The 20,000-nt window shown below is 40.8% G+C and overlaps 1 protein-coding gene across 4 annotated transcripts in view; it reads left to right on the top strand.

Moving 5' to 3' along the window:
* The window catches only part of cacna1db (calcium channel, voltage-dependent, L type, alpha 1D subunit, b), a 66,551-nt gene that overhangs the window by 23,198 nt on the left and 23,353 nt on the right, over positions 1-20,000 (top strand). For all 4 annotated transcript variants that reach the window (XM_068597481.1, XM_068597480.1, XM_068597479.1 and 1 more), the window contains exons 4-20: positions 4,929-5,068; positions 5,655-5,797; positions 7,803-7,955; positions 9,336-9,532; positions 11,119-11,222; positions 11,448-11,617; positions 14,620-14,694; positions 16,419-16,503; positions 16,619-16,645; positions 17,068-17,228; positions 17,361-17,586; positions 17,753-17,960; positions 18,051-18,171; positions 18,340-18,454; positions 18,619-18,679; positions 18,810-18,870; positions 19,846-19,990. In XM_068597481.1, the coding sequence (XP_068453582.1) occupies positions 4,929-5,068; positions 5,655-5,797; positions 7,803-7,955; positions 9,336-9,532; positions 11,119-11,222; positions 11,448-11,617; positions 14,620-14,694; positions 16,419-16,503; positions 16,619-16,645; positions 17,068-17,228; positions 17,361-17,586; positions 17,753-17,960; positions 18,051-18,171; positions 18,340-18,454; positions 18,619-18,679; positions 18,810-18,870; positions 19,846-19,990 (2,192 nt within the window). The remainder of the gene's footprint in view (positions 1-4,928; positions 5,069-5,654; positions 5,798-7,802; positions 7,956-9,335; positions 9,533-11,118; positions 11,223-11,447; positions 11,618-14,619; positions 14,695-16,418; positions 16,504-16,618; positions 16,646-17,067; positions 17,229-17,360; positions 17,587-17,752; positions 17,961-18,050; positions 18,172-18,339; positions 18,455-18,618; positions 18,680-18,809; positions 18,871-19,845; positions 19,991-20,000) is intronic.

Genomic DNA, 20,000 nt, shown 5'->3' with positions numbered 1-20,000 from the left:
TTATCGGCACAATTTTGAGTGTTTTTTTACTTTTTTTTTTTTTTTTTTTTACAGTTGACTCCTCTTGACTGAAAACATGCTCCACATCCTCTACCAATCCAAAAACATCATCTGGACATTTTGTCTGTCCCCTGTGCAGCGACCGTGAGCTCTCTTGGCTTCAGCAGCCACAATTTCTTGTCCGGCTCCCAAAAGAGGAGATTTGGGAGATTACAGGAAGCACTGCTCCTCCTTAAATCAGTTAAGCTGCTTCGTAATGTGTGCCTTGGCCGGTGTGGTGCTGCGGTTAGTATTGACATCTTAAAGCCAAGGAAGCTAAAGAGGGAAAGGAGCACAAATGCACTTTATCTTCCTGCTTTCACAAATAACGACTGTAGAAAAACATGAAGTGCTCATAGACATTTCCATAGTTTTCTTAAGGGACTTCCTGTAGGCCAATTCTTTGGGATTACCACTCGTTGGCATGATGCTAGTTGCTGAAGCTAGTAAATCCAAATTTGGGCATTGTGGGTGGATCCTGAATGGAGCTGTAAATGGGCGATCGTGATGCAAAAACTGAAAGAAAAAGACCTTGACATCCAAGGTAAAAAATACAAAAAACACGTGTGCTCATTTTAAGTCTAAATATGGTCTAAATGGAACGATGGTATTTAAAATCTCCACCAACACACACGTAAGAAGAATGCTCTGTTTATATCATACAAAATGTGACCTCATCAAACCTACTTAAAGGATCTTTAACATTGGTCACTCACCTTTATGTGTGCAGCTCAGATTCAAGGGCACTTGCTGTTTTTTTTTTTATAGATTGCTAAAGTATTATTTTAAAAGTGTGTAGTGCATCAAATAAAACTCCTATTTATCTGACAGTGTGCAGTACAAGAGGCCGTAGTCTTGAGTATCCCAACTTCAAGTCTCTTTCTCAGCCCACACATGAAAAAAAGCCTGATTTCCATGGCAACGTTTTCTCCATCACAGCTGTATCACAAGCACAGAAGGAGATTACCGCGATGCACTGGTGTCGTTGACTTCACAGGGTTTGGACAAAGGAAACAAAAACAGTTGGAATTTTTTAATTGATCCTTTTGGGAAGCAGTTTACATCAAACAAAAGCAAATAAAAGCTTTCTCGCTCTTCATCATACCAGTGTGGGCACTGGGACTTGCATTTACCAGTCTCCACCTCAACAGAACAAAGGGAGGTCTAGAGAAGAGGGTTATCAGGGTTTCGGGTGTTTCTCTTTAAACCTCCTGGTCAGCACTCAACCCCACTCTAACTATGTCACACAGCACCACGTGTTACTCTAACACGCCTGCACTCACATACTATCCAGGAACCCATGTGAGAAATAAGAGATTTTATATTTATTACGTAACATCAGGCCACGTGTATTAAAGCCATCAGGAGGTATGTAATAGGGCAGAGGCCAAAGACTATTTATTTTCTGTCTACTTATTAAATCCACTCCTGTAGCCTGTAGGGAGGAGGGGAAGTTATATGAGCACAACACTAAACTGTGGCTTTCAGTGCAAAATGAGTTTCTGATGGGTCTTCTCGTTTGCTGAATTAGATTATTTTGAAAATATAACGCATTATGATATAATTTAGAATATATGAGCAGTTCCCTCTTCATTTATTTGTTTTGTCTACCTGCTTAAACAAGAATTGTTAGTGTATTTATATGAATTAATTATAATAATGTTAAATATTTCGATGATGCAGAATAGCTAACCACAGTAATTACAGGTCTTCATAGCTGCTTCGTAGTAAAGCCATAATCCAGCCCTTTCACAGGAAAACTTTTAATATGGAGTTTTTTGTTCTCATTAACAGCATTGCACACATGCACCTGCCCTCTGAAAACTGTTTTTTATCTCCATGATTCATTGTGTCACACTTTTCTTTTTCCTTCTTGGGCGAGGTGGTTGAACGTAAAACTGTTTATTTTGCTTTGTATTTTTCATAAAACCTATGAATACAGTGTACTACAGGGGGACAGCGTCTACTGATTGTAAATGTGTGTAAAAAGTAACTTTCAAATATTTTAGCTTTTCTCTATTGATTTGGTTTTTGAACACCTGGCACTTTTGTCAGGTGCTAATGTAATTGCTTACTCTTCACTGTGCATTGTTTTTATTGTGTGTGTGTGTGTGTGTGTGTGTGTGCGTGTGTGTGTGTGTGTGTGTGTGTGTGTGTGTGTGTGTGTGTGTAATTCAGTATGTAAGATCATGTAACCGCTCTATTTGCTGTCTCCATTGTCCTGCAGTAATCTCCCTTCTTAAGATACAACCACGTTGATTATCAGGCGCAACCTGAATGCAGAGGGCTGAACAGATACACACACGCACACACACACACACACACACACACACACACACACACACACACACACACACACACACACACACACACACACACACACACACACACATGCACACACACGGTTTGTCAGCTATTCAAGTGGAGGAGTGGACATTTCAGACCTATGCAAACAACAGTAGGATGAAGAGAGAATGTTGGATGGAGGAGGTGTGTGTGTGTGTGTGTGTGTGTGTGTGTGTGTGTGTGTGTGTGTGTGTGTGTGTGTGTGCTTCTTTATCAGTGTTAAACAGCTCTGAGTTGTGGTGCCTGTTGACCTTCACAGGTCATCACCCAGCTACTGTAAAAACACACCGCTCAGTTTACATCAGATAACAGTTAGAAGTTAGACAAAGACATGAAAAAAGTAACGGCTGAGATCTAAAGCAATGGGGCCTTTTCTGCAGAATGAAAGGACTTTAGAAGTGATTTTTGCATATGTACTAAGCATCGGGAATATGTTTAATTACTTCAAATAATATTTTGAAAATATGCCATTGGCATTCCTACCGATTGTGAGACAGTCTCTACTTTTAGTTTATGACTTGACACCTGCAGAAGCTTATCAATTTCAAACTCATGGTGTTGGTAGACGGAAAGTCAGAGGATCACCAAGTCAGTATAATTCATCATCTGGTGACCATGACTGTCTGCAAAAACTCTGTGGTCCAAAGTTGTGGACCGACATTGACATCTCTCAAACTTTGGCGCGAGGATGTTTAGGAATGTTTGCACGCTTGATGTACATTGTGAGGGCTTACACAGCTCAATTGATTGAAGGAAAAAAAAAGCCTTCTAAAGTCTGTACCTGACATGTACCTGTATGCAATGACAAGTAATCAGCATTTAAATACATAATGCATAAACAAACAATATATGTAGCCGTAGTCTGTTACATTACACGTCCTAACTGTGGCTAAGTCACCATTGCCAGGAGCGTTTATATTCCCTGTGCGAAAACTGTCTGTCTGGTTGGCTTGCTGCCTTTCAGAAGTGTGCGTACTACTGCGGGTCTCTTGCCCGCATGGGTGGGTGTGAGGTCTGATGTGTGCATGTTACCATTGTTGTCAGTGTCTTTCAGTGGGCATGAATGTGTCTGTGTAAGCTTTGTGCGCACCTTTTGTGTTTGTGCCTTTTAAAATCAACGGGAGAAGTGCTTTGCTTAATGTTCCTTAAACCTGTCGTCTCACTAACCTTTTGGATTGAGAGAGAGAGAGAGAGAGAGAGAGAGAGAGAGAGAGAGAGAGAGAGAGAGAGACACAGATAGAAAGAAAGGGAGTTTGTGTGGGAGACACAGAGAGAAAGAGAGAGCTTTGGACGAGATGAAAGGTGTTTCTGTTAGAGACAAAGAAAGTGAAATATATATGTGGAAGCTGAATAAATAGATGTATGTGGATATGTCCAAATTCAGTGTTACCATGGAAACATGCTGATGATGCAGCAGGACATACACTATGATTGTTGAAATTAAATATTCTTTTTTTTGGCACTGGAATATTTTATTTTACCTCCATTTCAGATGCTTCCTTTGTCATTGCTTTATTGTTTATGCTCAATATTTCCTAGAGAACAGCGCTGTCATACTGAGACATCTTTTGAGTTTTTCAGTGATCCTCACTGGTCATGTTAAGCACCCAGCTCTTCCTTTTAGTCCAAACTACTGATGTAAAATGCATTACTTCCTGTGCTGTTTGTGAGGAGGGTCACTGCAGCATAATGTGGAGCGAGGCACGAAGGCTATAATTTCATACAGGTCTCCTCCACCCACATTCCTCCATAAAAAGTGTTTGACATGTCTCATGATGCGGCTGCTGGATGAACACCTTGAATTCTGAATTTTATCTTTGCTGACAAAATGATCTTCTTGTGTGGGGGTTTGAATGTTTCTTTTTCTGTGGATGTTACAGTTTGACCCTAAAACAACATACATTTAAAAATAAAAATCACATGTTTGGTGTCCTTTCAGCATCAGCAACAACACTATGACTATGAATATGTTAAATGGCGTTTATAAAGATGATTTATTTCCTTTGTTATTCCGCTCTGCATGTCTTCGAGAGGTGATGTGCAAATCAAATCTGAGATACAAGATTTCTTGACTATTCTGCTCACAAGTAGTATTGTTTAATTATTCTAGTTGTTTGTTTTAATGGTTAGATTGTTGACGCGTTAGAAAAGTTTTTTCTTTTAATAGTTTTTAGTTTAGTTAATTATTTAGCTTTTGGCAACAGGATTGAAGTTGCACTGAAACTATTTTATTATTATTTTGATACATACCAGGAGAGCGTTCTTTATTGGCGACATCATTCTACACTATTCAGCAGGAGACTGTGGATCTGATCAAAGTCAAGTCAAAGAAACTTTTCCATTTGCTTTGACAAAAAAGGAAACCAGTTGCCATGCCAACTGTGAAAATAGGGAGATATTGTCTTTGTTGTTGTGTCTTATACCTTCTCGCCTCTTTGTCTCCTCTTTCGGCAAACACCCAGCGAATTCCTTGGGCAAAGTTAGGGTGAAGTTAGGAGACTAAACTATTCTCTTTCTTCTCTTTTCTCCCTGTGTCCACACAGGAAACAGTAGAATATGCCTTCCTGATCATTTTCACGATAGAGACATTTCTGAAGATTATTGCTTACGGTCTGGTCATGCACCAAAACTCATACGTCAGAAATGGCTGGAACATGCTGGACTTTGTCATCGTCATAGTGGGGTAAGCTCATGACACACACGTGCAAACACACACACACAGACACACATTTCTTACAGACACTTTAACGACGCACGTCATCGCTCATACGGTCACTCATTTACTTTCAATCAAACATATATGAATTACACGAGCACCTCACTCAACAGTTAGCTGAGCACCGCTCTCCATTGTCATAATATTCAGAAACAAGATAGCAGTAATATTTTAAAACATAAACACACACAGACACACACACGCACACAAACACACACACACACACACACACACACACACACACACACACACACACACACACACACGTATGCACACACATTCAGTCATGGCCTTGTTAGGAGTGATCAGTAGACCAACTGGCCCCAGTAGGACTATAATGTAAACTGTGATGGGGTGTGAAAAACTAAAGGTAAATATGCACAGACATAGAAGGACACACACATAAAGCATGTGAGCACACACTTGCACACACAGGTGCATGCACACAGAGACAGGTACAAAGAGGACACATGTCTCTGCCTCTTGCTTTGCTCTGTTTTCATGACCTCTCTGTCACCGCGCTCCTCCCGTTTCCCTCCCTCCTCTCCATCAGGTTGTTCAGTGTGGTTCTGGAGATGATAACCAAAGACGCTGATTCTGGCGGCCAGTCTGGAGGCAAACCTGGGGGGTTTGATGTCAAGGCCCTCCGAGCTTTCCGCGTGCTACGACCCCTTCGCCTTGTCTCTGGAGTTCCTAGTGAGTTAACACTGAGCTGCTTTTAGCTCTTAAGCAGTGGAGACTTCAGTTACTTGTCCTCGTCTCTTGACTTGCACATTTATTGAGACCTTTAATCAGGACCTTTAACCCAACCTGGATATGAGACATTGGAAATGGGCCCAGGTCACCAAATTCTTGGTATAGGCTACTGACAACAATAATGAAAAGCATTGTGTTCATACAGCTCACAAGAGAGGCAAATATAAGTGTGTACACAACTCCATAGTCTTGAAATCAGTCAACAAAAGTGAACCTGTGAACCCTAACAAGAAAAAAACTGATGAACCTAATGAGCTGGGTCCGGCCTGATTGCTGAGATGCAATGCTGTGGATCTCCCCCACACCATCTGAGGTGAACAACTTAAGTCACCAAATGCCCAGAGAGTTTCCTCCTCTGGGAAGTACGGTTGGCGTGCATTAGCCGGCCCTAAAAGAACTGTGCTCAGCTTGTGTGGTCGCAGCCCCCCACCTCTAAAGCCAGGGTTGGGGATAGGACCCCCGCTGTGTCCCATCTTTGTGACAGCGCATTTTAATATCTAGTAGAATAGATATCCGCAAACTTAAATCTTTGCAGAGAGCACTTTATTTTTTTAGCACTCAGAAAAGTCATCACATGTTATTGCAATGACTGCTCTTAGCTTTAACGGATATTGCAGGATAACGAAAGCTGTCCCAAATCTTCGTGGTCTGGTTTCTCAAATAAACACACTGTCCAAAGCCAATACATCATTTTATTGTGCTCTGCATTGATTGATTTATTCATGTATTTATTCAGTAGCGGTACTTGTCTATGCCTCCTTTGCCATCGAGTATTGCTGGATTTTACTTTCAATGCTGTGTAGAAAAACAGAAAATGAATCCCCAATAATAATCGTGCAACACTTGTGCAACTTGACTCACTTGGTCGAGTGGCGCTATGTGTGCTAAGCTTTATACATGGAGCTCCATTAACCCCAGTCTCTGGGGGTCTCTGGTCACATTGTATTGTCAAACTGCTGTAGATAATGAACAGTATTAAGGTAACTAATATTTTTTTGGGGGACAGACTCTAACATAAGATAATAGTCTCAGTCCGAGTCAATATATTGAAGCAAATGTTCTCCAATCTGCTAACATATTAAAAAAGAAAACTTCCATCCTGCAAAGAATAGATCAGGAGATACGGCTTCCTTCACTATTTCAGTCCCCCTCATATTTGACCTGAATATGAAGTTGCCCTAATGTGTCTGCGTTGCCATAGCAATGTATTATCCACTGGTCTCAGGAAGGAAAGGACCTCCGGGAAAGATGAACTGAGCTTCGACGACATTTTCAGTTCTAATATGTTTTAACATTTGACTCTGCAGTTTGGTATGTTCAGTTTAATTAAGATATTTTGGCTTGTTTGTTAAAGCCATGAAGTTCGGTTCGTTGGCTTTTGTGTGTATTCGGTGATATCATGAGGACAACGACGGATAGCTTTGTGTAAGAAAAGAATAAGTAATATTCATAATTGTAAGTTGACGCCTGTTTCTGGAGATAAGGAGGAGAATGTCAAGGCTAATGTCAGTTTATTAAAAAACAAACTAGATGAAATATTCTGCTCTTTTAGTTTGAGTTACTGGTATTCTGCTTTCTAATGTAGACAACACATATATATATATATATATATATATATACTATATTATTACCTTAATATATATATATATATATATGTATATATATATATATATATATATATATATATATATATATATATATATATATATATATATATATATATATATATATATATTGACCACTTTTCAGAAGAGGTTTTTCAGCATCGAGCGTCGAGCGTAGATGTATATTGTTGGTGACATAAACACATTTCCAAGTTTTGTTCATGAAATAAAATAAGGAACATACTGTTGCTGCTTTTCTCATATGGATGGCACTTCAAATTTAGGAACTCCTGGGTACAAACCAACAATAATTATATTTCTGTCATGTGCTCCATTTGCAGGTTTACAGGTGGTTTTAAACTCCATTATTAAAGCCATGGTTCCCCTGCTTCACATCGCTCTGCTGGTCCTTTTTGTTATCATCATCTACGCCATCATCGGGCTGGAGCTCTTCATCGGCAAGATGCATGCAACATGCTACGTGATAAACACAGGTATGCTAGTGCCTCCTGTCCCGGGTTTCTTTATATGTTTAATATGATTTTGTTTTAATTTTGGCGTGTCAGCGCTTTCAGCCATGAGAACATGTACATTTTATGCAATTTATTCAATTTTCTATCTTCTAAACCCGGAGTGGATGTCCAACCTCAGAATGGCCGGAGGATACGTCTCATCTATACATGAGTTAATCCTCGTGAATGATTGGACACATGTTCTGTGACTGTATGGTGGCAAGCTGCTGAAGGCAGGACAGAACAACAGATGGGTGGATTAAAGCCAGTGATTTGATGACTAATATCTGACTATTATGTAAACAGGCTTGACCTTTACGCTAGCATTGCTTCAAACGAGGGCTTTTACACTATCAGATATTTTACCATGTGATTATCGTGGGCAAATTAATTCACGATAATATCGCAATACCTATCGAGCATTTGTAATGAATAATGCTATCAGTCAAATTAATCTTAGACTTTCACATGCACAAAGTGTATATACAGTACATACTTACACACACGTTATGTGTGGGCCGTATCAAAATACAACATGGCGGATCCCTCTCTGTTTCCCCCTCACTTTTACACACCTTTCTTCTCCTCACCCTCGCTTTCTCGCTCCGATCGGTTTTGATGCGTTTGCTTGTGGACGTGAGCAGAAGCATTGCAGACTTTAGTTGAGAGTTCATGACTGAGCGAGTTGGAAGCTCCCTTTAATCCCCTCTCGAGTCTGCTCTCTTTGCTGTCAGCAAAGCACTTACTGTCGCTAGTGGTCTTCATACGCGTGTCCACTCCAAAACAAGTGTCAATCTGTGTGTAAAAGCGTGCTTGGTGTGTATTTGAACAAGGAGGGGAAGTTGAACATGTTCTGCGCTCATTGACTCTACATGTGTGTCTGTAATGGTTATATTCTAATATTCGCATGATGACGAGACATTTAGTATTGAAATGTAACCTAAAGGACTTTATATATGAACTGCTGGTCTGTTTGGTGTGGTCTGACTGTGATAAGCTTAAATAACTGGATGTTATTCTCTCTTTGTAGAGTAATTATTACAACTATAATGATCTTCATTAATCGGAAGCTTTTTCCAGAAAAATTCAAATCAACTTGCTCTTACAGGACATGAGATAAAGGGAGCAGGAGACAAGTAAAGTGCAATTTTGACAAAAGAATACAGTCAAAAGAATTAAACGGTAGTAGGAGGCTAAGACAATGTGGAGGATAACCAGTGTAAGGAGATGATAAACACTTTGATTAAGACCAGTTTTACAATGGCAGTGCTGTAACAAATATTCAGAAAAGAAGTATTTAAAGCAGATGGCTTTTTTTTATCTGTGTATTAGTTGATCTTCGGTCTGACTCTGTGCCTCCAGGTGCCCTGGTGGAAGAAGAGGCCACGCCGTGTGCGGTCTCAGGTCACGGCCGCCATTGCTTGCTCAACGGCACGTCCTGCAAAGAGGGCTGGCAAGGCCCCAACAACGGCATCACCAACTTCGACAACTTTTTGTTTGCCATGCTCACCGTGTTTCAGTGCATCACCATGGAGGGCTGGACCGACGTCCTCTACTGGGTAACCGGCACTCTGCATTAAGACTCTCATGAAGCTGAAATGGAGCCATAATTTGAGTTCATAATCCACGTGTGTCACTTTGATTTTGACAAAACCTGGTAAAATACTGTTACTGTAAAACTATGTTTCATCTTGAACATGTTTAAGGTAAAGGATGAAAACAAGGAGACAATTGTTGCTTTATTTGTTAAAAAAGGAAATATCCTCATTTTAAATGATATAAGGATATATTTTAAGCGATAGTAGTACTCCAATGTATTGAAGTTATGAAATAAGTGACATAAGTGTGATATGATGATGGGGATGTAGATGTATTATGCAAGGCAAGTTTCTTTGCACAGCCTCTTTCAACAAGTGCTTTACATATGACATTACCATTTCATTATTATTCATAATTTGTTATGTAACACGGACAACAATTAAGATCAGTGGAATAAAGTATTATTTCAAACAGGCCATAATCACAATAATGATGTCTTATGATAAATTACAAAGTTTAACTGAGATCTGCAGTCTACAAGCGTTGAGGTCACCTCAAGAAAACATTTGGTTTCTGTCTGCTGCAATATTCAAGCTGATATACAAAGCAGTCCTCATGGAGAGCTGTAGCCTGAACTGTTGCCCTTCTTTTAGTTGATAACATAAAAAAAGAAAAATCCAAGCTCACTTCAAAACCTTCAGCTTCTCATAAGCAAAAAAAATAATCCACAAAAGCTTTTAATTAGCCAAAACACTCAGCATTGAAGCACAACTCAGAATGAGTTTTAATCAGAATCCACCCACATCCTGTTATTGAAGAAGACCCTCGTCTATGAAATAATGAACCTTGGTGTGTCGTCCTTTCTCTCCCTCGCAGACTCTTTGCTTCAGCTTGTGTTACCATGGCAATCCCATGCTAATACTGCTGTGAAGGTGCTGAAACAAACCGAGACAAACCGTAAAGGAGGATAGCAGGACGGATAGACAGAGAGACCTCTGACCTTTACCACAGAAATTCAATATCTGGACTGACTTGTGTTGCTGAAGGCAGAGTTGTAGCGTTGGGTTGTCTCTTCCATGCCAACTGGTGTGCGTTTAGGAGTTTTAAGTAGAATTGCTTGCATGTAGGGACAATGAAAAGTCAAGTGTGAAGTGTGTTAAAACACTTTTTAGCTCTGTAGAGGGGTATCGCCTCCTCATTACTAAAAGACAAGTCATCATTCCTCCTCCACTTGTCTCTCACGTGGTGCCCTCTAGTGGTCACAGGTCCTGCTCCACCTTTAGTTGTAGCTCTCTGTAGATCTCCCCTCTGAAAGACGTGATGGACTTTACACTGCCTCTGCACAAGCTGTGACAAACAGTCAACACGCGGCATCATGCCAGCTCATTAGCCAGACATTAATACTGCTAATACTGTCAACCTAAACTACATTTGGTAGAATTATGCTGTTCTTTGTACAATTATGAGAAGTTGTCCTACAATACTTTTTATAAAACAGGAATTAATTGCAATTTTAGAATACAAAAACTGAATGTATGCACAATTATGAACCAAAATATATATAGAAACTATGTCTATGATTTCTCCTTCTCTTCTTGTGTTTCAGATGAACGATGCAATGGGCTTCGAGCTGCCCTGGGTCTACTTCGTCAGTCTGGTCATCTTTGGATCCTTCTTTGTTCTCAACTTGGTTTTGGGTGTGTTGAGCGGGTAGGTGTTGAGGGTACTTTTGTTTGTTTTTGCGATGTGCACAAGACAAAAAGTCCTGTTAATATTTTCAGACGCTGTATGAAATGGTTCAATGCGCTATAATTATGATTATCAGGTCTGTGATCCTGAAGAGGATAAGCAGGTTCAGAAAAGTGGGTTTTGTTCTGATCCAGTACAGTGTCATCTGAATCAGGTTTGACACAGGTTGTGCTCTGCCCTGTCCAGAGAGTTTTCCAAAGAGCGAGAGAAGGCCAAGGCTCGAGGAGATTTCCAGAAGCTACGTGAGAAGCAGCAGTTAGAGGAAGACCTGAAGGGCTACCTGGACTGGATCACCCAGGCAGAGGACATTGACCCTGAGAACGAGGAGGAGGGGGACGAGGAGGGCAAACGTAACCGTGAGTTCTCTGAATTTAATCAATTTTGTGCCTCTGAAAGATGCAAACATAACTGAGAGTTAAGCCAAGTCTTAAGCCCTTCTGCCTTTAAATAATGTTGCATGTCTCTTATTCTCATTGAAAGTGAAAAGGAGGCAGGTGAGCTAGGCAAACCATTACTCATCTCTCTGTTGTTGTTCCACTTGGACTAGCTCACCGGTGCTTTGACTTTCATGTATCATAAAGGACATGTTCTTGCTCTGGCTCCACTAGATTGTAGACTACACGTGAATGTCACTATACAGCGATGCGTTCAATACAATAGATCTTTCTCCAGGTTAGGCAGTTTGGTAAAACAGGTCATTTCTACAGTAAGGAATCAGTTCAAAAAACAGTTATTGCACTAAAAAAAAAGAGGTAATCTGACATGTTGTCTGGCTAAATGAGTTGTTATTGAGTGAAGCAAACATAATGCTGTACTTTGTGTTGTTTTGCTATTTTACAATACCTTTACATTTTGAATTACTTCCATTAATTATTTCAACAATATAAATATATACTTCCTGCTGTTCCTTCTGTTTGCCTCCCGAACATGTATGTGAACCAGTGCTGCAGAATCACACTGTTTATAGTCATAAATGTTGCACATTACATCAATGTGTTGCTCTTATAGATGCTCATTATTATCTCTTGATCAGTGCAGACATGAACTCTCTGCAAGTTAGGCTGAACCCATTTATGTTGCAACACAACCACATGTGCTGCTCACTGGATTCTCAAAGGACAACTCTCTTCAGGATGGCGCTACAGAGACAGTGAAAACTGTGACATCACCATGGTGGCGACCTCTGAGGTAGCACAAAGAAAGTGGGCGACAGCAGTGCCATGATTTTCGGTCTGTTCTACTGATGTGGCCTTGTGTGTTCAGTTGCCATGACAACACTGTGGACATTTGGTTTCGTCTGTGTGTGTGTGTGTGTGTGTGTGTGTGTGTGTGTGTGTGTGTGTGTGTGTGTGTGTGTGTATACATATGAGAGATTGCTTATTCTGATCTGGAGGAGGCTTATTGTGGGAACTGAATGTCTGCAGCCTGTGTGGATTTTTACGATGAAAAAGCATCGAGTACAGTATTTAAATAACCTGATAATCAATTCAGGCGAGCCCTTCTGACTCATCTTTTGACGGGTACAGTCAATTAAAAGGGGGCTGCTGCAGACAAGTTCTTTGTCTCTACAGTTCAAATGAGGATTGACTTCAGTAATTTGATTAAGTTGCACTGGGTGGCAGATCGGTGCAGCAGTTTGTGCACTGATAGTCTTGCTCGCTGTTATCCACTCAGCGTCCACTCAGCAGAGTTATCAATTAACTTTGAAATTGTGTGTTTTGCAAATACCACATTTAGTTTAATGTTCTATATGGCTACAATCCCACACATCCAGAGCAACATATTCAAGAGGAGTTTTCATGCATTGGGGACGACCTTCCTGGAGCACTGTGCGAGTGCAGAAGAGTGCTGCCATGCAGGTCTCTGTTTAAATGTCCCCATCACTCACACAGACGATAGAATGATGAAGAAAAGTGGATCATTTACACGCCTGTAGAAATGACCAGTTGTCCCAATGCTTGATGCATCCAATTCACAAGGATATCATATCTTTTTAAGAAAATGTAGAACAATTTTCCTCATACATTCAATAACCTTTTCTCGCATAGTTTGCTCTCTGTTTCTCTCTTTAAGTCCGTGTCTCGGTTTGAAGCTGCTGAAATGACTTACACATTAATATCTGACCTCACCGTCATTGACTTCTCTCAAAGTGGTGACGTTAATGAGTATTCTCCTCTCAGGCTTTTCAGTTTCATACTGATTGATTACTAGGTTTGCTGATACTTTATGTTACAAGTCAATAACTGCCTTTTTTAAAATCACAAATATATGTTGTTTAATAGGATGGGGGCGGCTTGAGGCTTCATGAGCAACTTGTAACATTATACATGTGACTCTCAGATCCAATTGTTGGCGGTAGGGTTGCATTGTGGGTCGCGTGGGTGGCAGGTTTTGCCACACTGCTCCGGTGCCTTTAAACCACTCACAGTGCGGTCAGTGCATATGTAGCTGTCAGTTTTTACATCCTCCAGTAATTGCTCTGCTTCTACCTCTGCTGCTGCTGTAGACACCCGAGGCCACACGCTAACTTTCTCTCCTTAACTCCTGCAGCGACTGTGTGCCTTGTAAAAAAAAAACCTGTCTGTAGATTGTTGCTAACATTAGTTTTTTTTTCTCCCTCTTTTTCCCCTTTCTGCATTTTCTGTATTTATAGCTTCTCCTTTTTTTTTGCGAGCAGTTTTTCTCTTCTTTGCTTTCTATCTTTTTCTTTCTAAAGTTGTGTTTACTGTTAATCCTTTTCAGTTTAATATTGTATTCATTGTTAATGAAATTATTCCCAACAGAGAGGATTTCTTTAGGTCAATATAGTATTGTTAGTTTTTAAAGAATTATGAGCATGATACGTACCTCAAAGAATTTACTGCAGTTTCTTGTTATTTATTGGCTGGCATAAAAGCCAATACCGGTATATCTGCATTCAGCGAATACATATGAGCCTAGCTGTTATTCAGTACATTTAAACAACTTTCTACACTCTAAAATTACATTTCAGTTCACAAGTATCTGTATAAACTAAGCTGTGAGTTTCTATGCTCATGTGAACACTAAGCAGCTAATTCCTTTCCGGTATCGTCTCTTTAACCTTTCTCTTTCCTGTTGTGTGTCAATCCTCTTCCTGTTAGCAGTGAATGATTTACTTTAGTAGCACAATATAGTGTTTTATGGCTAGAGGATATTCCTGTATGCCCTGCACACTTGTTTGCTAGCCTTTTTCCTGGACATGGTAGCTGTGTCTGTGCTATAGTTTGTACTGCAGCCGTCTTCTGTTGTACATTCCTCTCTCTCTTGTTCTGCCGCGTACTGACTCACTGCTTCCTCTGCTGTCTGGCTGTGTGAACTGCATGTGGGTAACGCCAAGGGGTCACGCTGGCTGACCTCACTGAGAAGAAGAAAGGAAAGTTTGGCTGGTTCACTCAGTCCACAGAGACACAGGGTAAATGCGTTTGTGTGCGCCTGAGTGTCTGAGAGTGTGCGTCTTTTGGTGCATGTTCATAAAGGGACAGTTCATGCTTGCATGTGCTTTGCTTCTGCTTTTGTTTGTGCTTTTGTGTTTGCATGCCCTCTGTCGCATTAATCAGTGTCTAATCCTTGCCATCCTCATCTTTAGCAAATCCACGTCATAGAGCACCTGTGCCTCATCATCAATTATCAATACCTCCTTTTTAATTTGCTTACCATTGTCCCCGAGCGGCACACAAAACCTTCTAGTGAAATTAATCCACACTTTGTGTTCTACAACAGATGAGAAGCTGATGAAGGGGAAATGTGCTCCAACCTCCATGTCACAGTGGAGGGGGATGTGTACCGAATAGCAAATTATGGGAAATGGCGCTTTAAGGAATGATGGCGCGAATGTTACGAAAAACACGCTCACACGAGACAGATCACCATGTGAATTTGTGTTATGTTTAGCGTTAGCACTTTTAAGTGTTAAAAGATACAGTAAAAACAATGCTTTTCAAATTAAATTGTAATGTACTTCTCTGTTGCAACATAGATGTGAGTCCTGATATAAAAAACTATGACTTTGAATGAATAATGCAGGTCATGGTCAAAGCCTTATGGAAAGGATGCAGATTTTGTGTGAAATTAGATGTTTCCAGACACTTCTTAGACTTCTTAAACTATTTGCCAGCCATCAGTTTAAACACCTGAACTCCTGAAACACCTTGTAATGTATAGTAAAACATAATAATAAGGTTTTCAGTTAATGTTAGTTCACGTTAACAATATTTTGGGTCTGGAGTAAACAGAATTGTCAAAGTATTTGTGTACAGATCTCTCATCCAATCATCATCATTTTCCTTTCATTTGTCATTTATAAAGACAATATGTTAAGCATGTAGTATATATGGTTTCCAACATACTGTAACCCTGTGACTATACAACGACGTGTTGCAGCATACAGACCTGGAACAAATAGTCTGATCAAATGAATCAGCTGGACAATGAAGTCAGTACTAAAATAGATTCAACATTTAACAATTAAACTCTTTTATAAGAGGAACAATATTCATGTTCTGATAGTTCCAATCAGTAAATGGTTTTAAAATGATTGAATAAGTCCAATTTGACTCAGGTCTGGCAGCATGTACTCACTGTGACTTCATCTATGCTTAGAATTCATATTTTTGGATGTTGTCACACTTTTTCTTCGAGAACGATAATATTCTGTAATTTAGAAAACACTTGCTTCATTATTAATTAATGCTAAACTCTGAGGAGTCACCCAGAACTTTATATTTACACCTGCATTTTCTTTTCCCAGGGTTTAGCTTGACCTCCGAGTTTTGTGAAACATGAGGGACAGATACAATTTCAGCTAATATCTTTTCAGCAGTTTTTTCTAAAGTGAAGTAACATTTTTCAGTTGAAGCTTATAATAGTTTCAGTTTATTATAATTCTAAATGAGAGAATTGTGCTTTACGAAAAGGAACCAAGGCAAAAGGAAAAAAGGCAAAAGGAAAGTAATTAGAATTTTATTGTTGAAAGCTGTTTCCTTTAGTGCGCAGTTTGTATGTTCTAAACTTTTTTGTTACCTTAGCACCTTATGGTCTCAACTTACTTTTCCTATGTGTGTGTGTGTGTGTGTGTGTGTGTGTGTGTGTGTGTGTGTGTGTGTGTGTGTGTGTGTGTGTGGGTGTGGGATACCACAGCGAGCATGCCCAGTGAGACAGAGTCGGCAAACACAGAAAATCACAACGGAGAGGAAAACAAGTCACCCTGCTGTGGTCCGCTATGGTGAGTGTGAAATACAGTCTTGTTGCTGTGATGAGCCAATAAAAAAAGGTTCACAAAGGGCAATTACATATGTTGCAAATTTATTTAAAGTTGCCTCATCCTTTATCCTCCGCAGTCAAAAAATTACTAAGTCAAAGTTCAGGTTAGTACCGTGGTACTGTATGACACTGCATGGTTGACACCGTCAGTAATTTATTGGATTCAAACTCATCTTGCATGACTCATTCTTATCTCCAACTTCAGATCCCAAATGTTTTCATCCGATGTCTGTTATGTTTTATGTCTGACCAATCAGTCTTTATCCTGATGTTTCATCATTGTGTTTTTTTCCCGTTTTCTCACCTAACATCCACCCGGTATTTTACAGTGATACTGTGCTTTCACGTTATTTCATGTGTAGCATATTCAAATACATACACAACAAGTCAGAACAGTTCATTCCAAAATTAGTTAGATCTAATAGAATGATCCACTAAAGAAACGCAAGTTTTTAAGTGAATTCTTCTAATTTTGGCCTCACATATCCTGCTGATTGATCCTAAAGTGGAACAATTTGTCTGTCAGTCGCCAGTCTCGACGGTGGAACCGTTTCTGCCGCAGAAAGTGTCGAGCAGCCGTGAAGTCCGTGACGTTTTACTGGCTTGTCATCATCTTGGTGTTCCTCAACACCCTCACCATCGCCTCTGAGCACTACAACCAGCCGGACTGGCTCACCAAAGTACAGGGTATCTTGTCTTGCTTTATTCTCTTCTGTTCAGGTTTCATGAAACATGCATCCCCATCAGTTCCTTCTTGACTTTTGTTCAACTGTGACATGTTCGATGATTTGCTGTTAAAGTAAGCCCTCTTCTCTCCAGACGTCGCCAACAAAGTTCTCCTGGCAATGTTCACGATGGAGATGCTCGTGAAGATGTACAGTCTCGGGCTGCAGGCGTACTTTGTGTCCCTGTTTAACCGCTTTGACTGTTTCGTGGTGTGCGGAGGCATCGTGGAGACCATCCTGGTGGAGCTGGCCTTCATGTCTCCGCTGGGCATCTCCGTTTTCCGTTGCGTACGACTCCTTAGGATCTTCAAGGTTACACGGTGAGCAAAAACAAACAAACAGCCTAGTCAATACGCAGGAGAATGTGGGTTTCATGGCTTGTCCAACCAATATTATCATCACTTCATGTTCCCCTCATTACGCCTTGTGTTTGGCCTTCTGTGCGTTTCATTAACTTGCTTTAAACTTCTTCTTCTTCTTCTCTAGTCATTGGGCCTCACTTAGTAACCTGGTGGCCTCCTTGCTCAACTCCATGAAGTCCATCGCCTCCCTGTTGCTGCTGCTCTTCCTCTTCATCATTATTTTCTCCCTGCTTGGCATGCAGCTCTTTGGGGGCAAGTTCAACTTTGACGAGACCGTGACCAAAAGGAGCACGTTCGATAACTTCCCCCAGGCCCTGCTCACTGTGTTCCAGGTGAGCGTTCGGCCTTGTTCACTTCGTTCGGATACGATTTGCATGTCACTCATTATGAGCAACTGTCTCACTCTCGCTGTGGATTTTCAGATCTTGACAGGAGAAGACTGGAACACGGTGATGTACGATGGCATCATGGCGTACGGCGGTCCAGCCTCCTCTGGTATGGTGGTCTGCATTTACTTCATCATCCTCTTCATCTGCGGAAACTGTATCCTTTTGAACACACACACACACACACACACACACACACACACACACACACACACACACACACACACACACACACTTGCTTGTGTGAGAAAGTGTCGTCTCCATATTAAAGCCCAGGTGCGTCTTTCATGCGTCTCAGTGTTTTCTTCTAAAGTCACATGACCAGACATCCTGCTAAACGTCTTCTTGGCCATCGCCGTTGACAACCTGGCAGATGCGGAGAGCCTCAACACGGCGCAGAAGGAGGAAGAGGAGGCCAAGAAGAGGAAGAACAGTGCCAAGTACAGCTTTAAACATTTAAATAATTCACATTTTAATTTCTGTTGCCATTTTCTGTCAATTCGTTTGTAGAGACAGTTGTCACATTTGTTACAGCCACTTTCTTTTGGCAGAAAAAAAGCCTTCTGCTTTGTGAGTTACTTCCTGTTTTATCCGTCCCTCACAGGGATATAAGCACTGATAGGAAGAAAGTGGAAATCATAGACGTTAAGGACGAAGAGACCAAGGTAAAATAAACTGTCTCTAGTTATCTGCATAAATCATGCACAGTGTGCTCATAATAGACTTTGTCTTTAAGTGCGTTATCTACATATATCTGAGTCGTTTTATGACGCTAAACCTGGTCACTATGTGTAGGTGCCAGCAGAGGCCTTGCTGGAGGAAGGCAAGGAGTCATATCCAGCCATCGACTCTCCAGGTAAGTTTTGGAGCCGGGTGCCGAATCTGGACCCAAGAGCAGCACAAGGGAGTCACAGAAGATTTAGGGGGAAAATAAAAGGATTTATTAACGCACAAAAATGAACAAAAGCTATGGAACAGGGCAGGGTTGAATCCGGTGGTGGACAAGCAGGCAGATGACAGGTAGAGAATCAGGATACTAGGGGAAAAAAGAGACCAGCGTGAGCAAGGAAATCAGATTAAGAGTAAAAAAAAAACAACAGGTGGCCCGAATTCGTAAATACCACTAAGGTGACGAAACTTTCTAGCGGTGACTGGCAGGAAGATCCGGGTTGATATACTGCAGACTCTGATGGTAGATTGCCGTCAGCTGTTCCTGCAGCCTCCACCCAGGAGGAGGAGGAGGAAGAAATGGACACGCCTCCTTTTCAGACAGACAGACAGGTTAGAGGCACACAGGAGAGGACAGGGAAGCAGGAAACACAAGGGAGCCGCTGGACCGGCAAGATGAAAACATGACAGTCAGAGTGGCACTTGTCTTAAGTTAGGTGAGGGGCCACAGTAATCCATCAATTTATCAGATTTCATGGTGTTGTGATTGACTAGAGGTTTTAAAAAATGACACAAATCAGAGGTCTCCTTTGTTATTTCACCACCAACAGTTGAGTTAGAATTGTGGCACAAATTTCAGCTTTTTACTGACAAGATTTAACGATGTGGAAGACTATAAGTTCCTGCGGTACTGAGAACAGCTTTATTTAACATCAAATACAGTTCTTAATTAATTCTGAGGGAGGTCTCATTTTAAGGACCACATATACCGTAACAACGACAAAAACTGAATTTGGTTTCTCCAGTAATGAAACAACAAAAACAACTGAAGGACTGTTTTCATCAGAAGAGGGATATAATTAGAAATAAATAATTAGATAAGATTAGATAAAATAAGATTAGATAGATTAATAATTGGCAATAATTCCAGCTTTGTTCCTAGCTTGCGATGATGACGACAATAATGGCGTTCTCCCAGAAGTCCCGTCAGGGCCCCGCCCTCTGAGGCTGTCGGAGCTCAGCATCAAAGAAAAGACTCCGCCCATCCCGGTGGGCAGCGCCTTCTTCATCTTCAGCAGCACCAACCCGTGAGTCCAC

This window comes from Clinocottus analis, unplaced genomic scaffold (genome assembly GCF_023055335.1).
Source record: "Clinocottus analis isolate CAN_PGR_092001 unplaced genomic scaffold, fCliAna1.0.p SCAF_4, whole genome shotgun sequence".
NCBI lineage: Eukaryota > Metazoa > Chordata > Actinopteri > Perciformes > Cottidae > Clinocottus > Clinocottus analis.
Note: the sequence above shows the minus strand (reverse complement) of the source record. Positions and strands in the feature narration are given on the sequence as shown.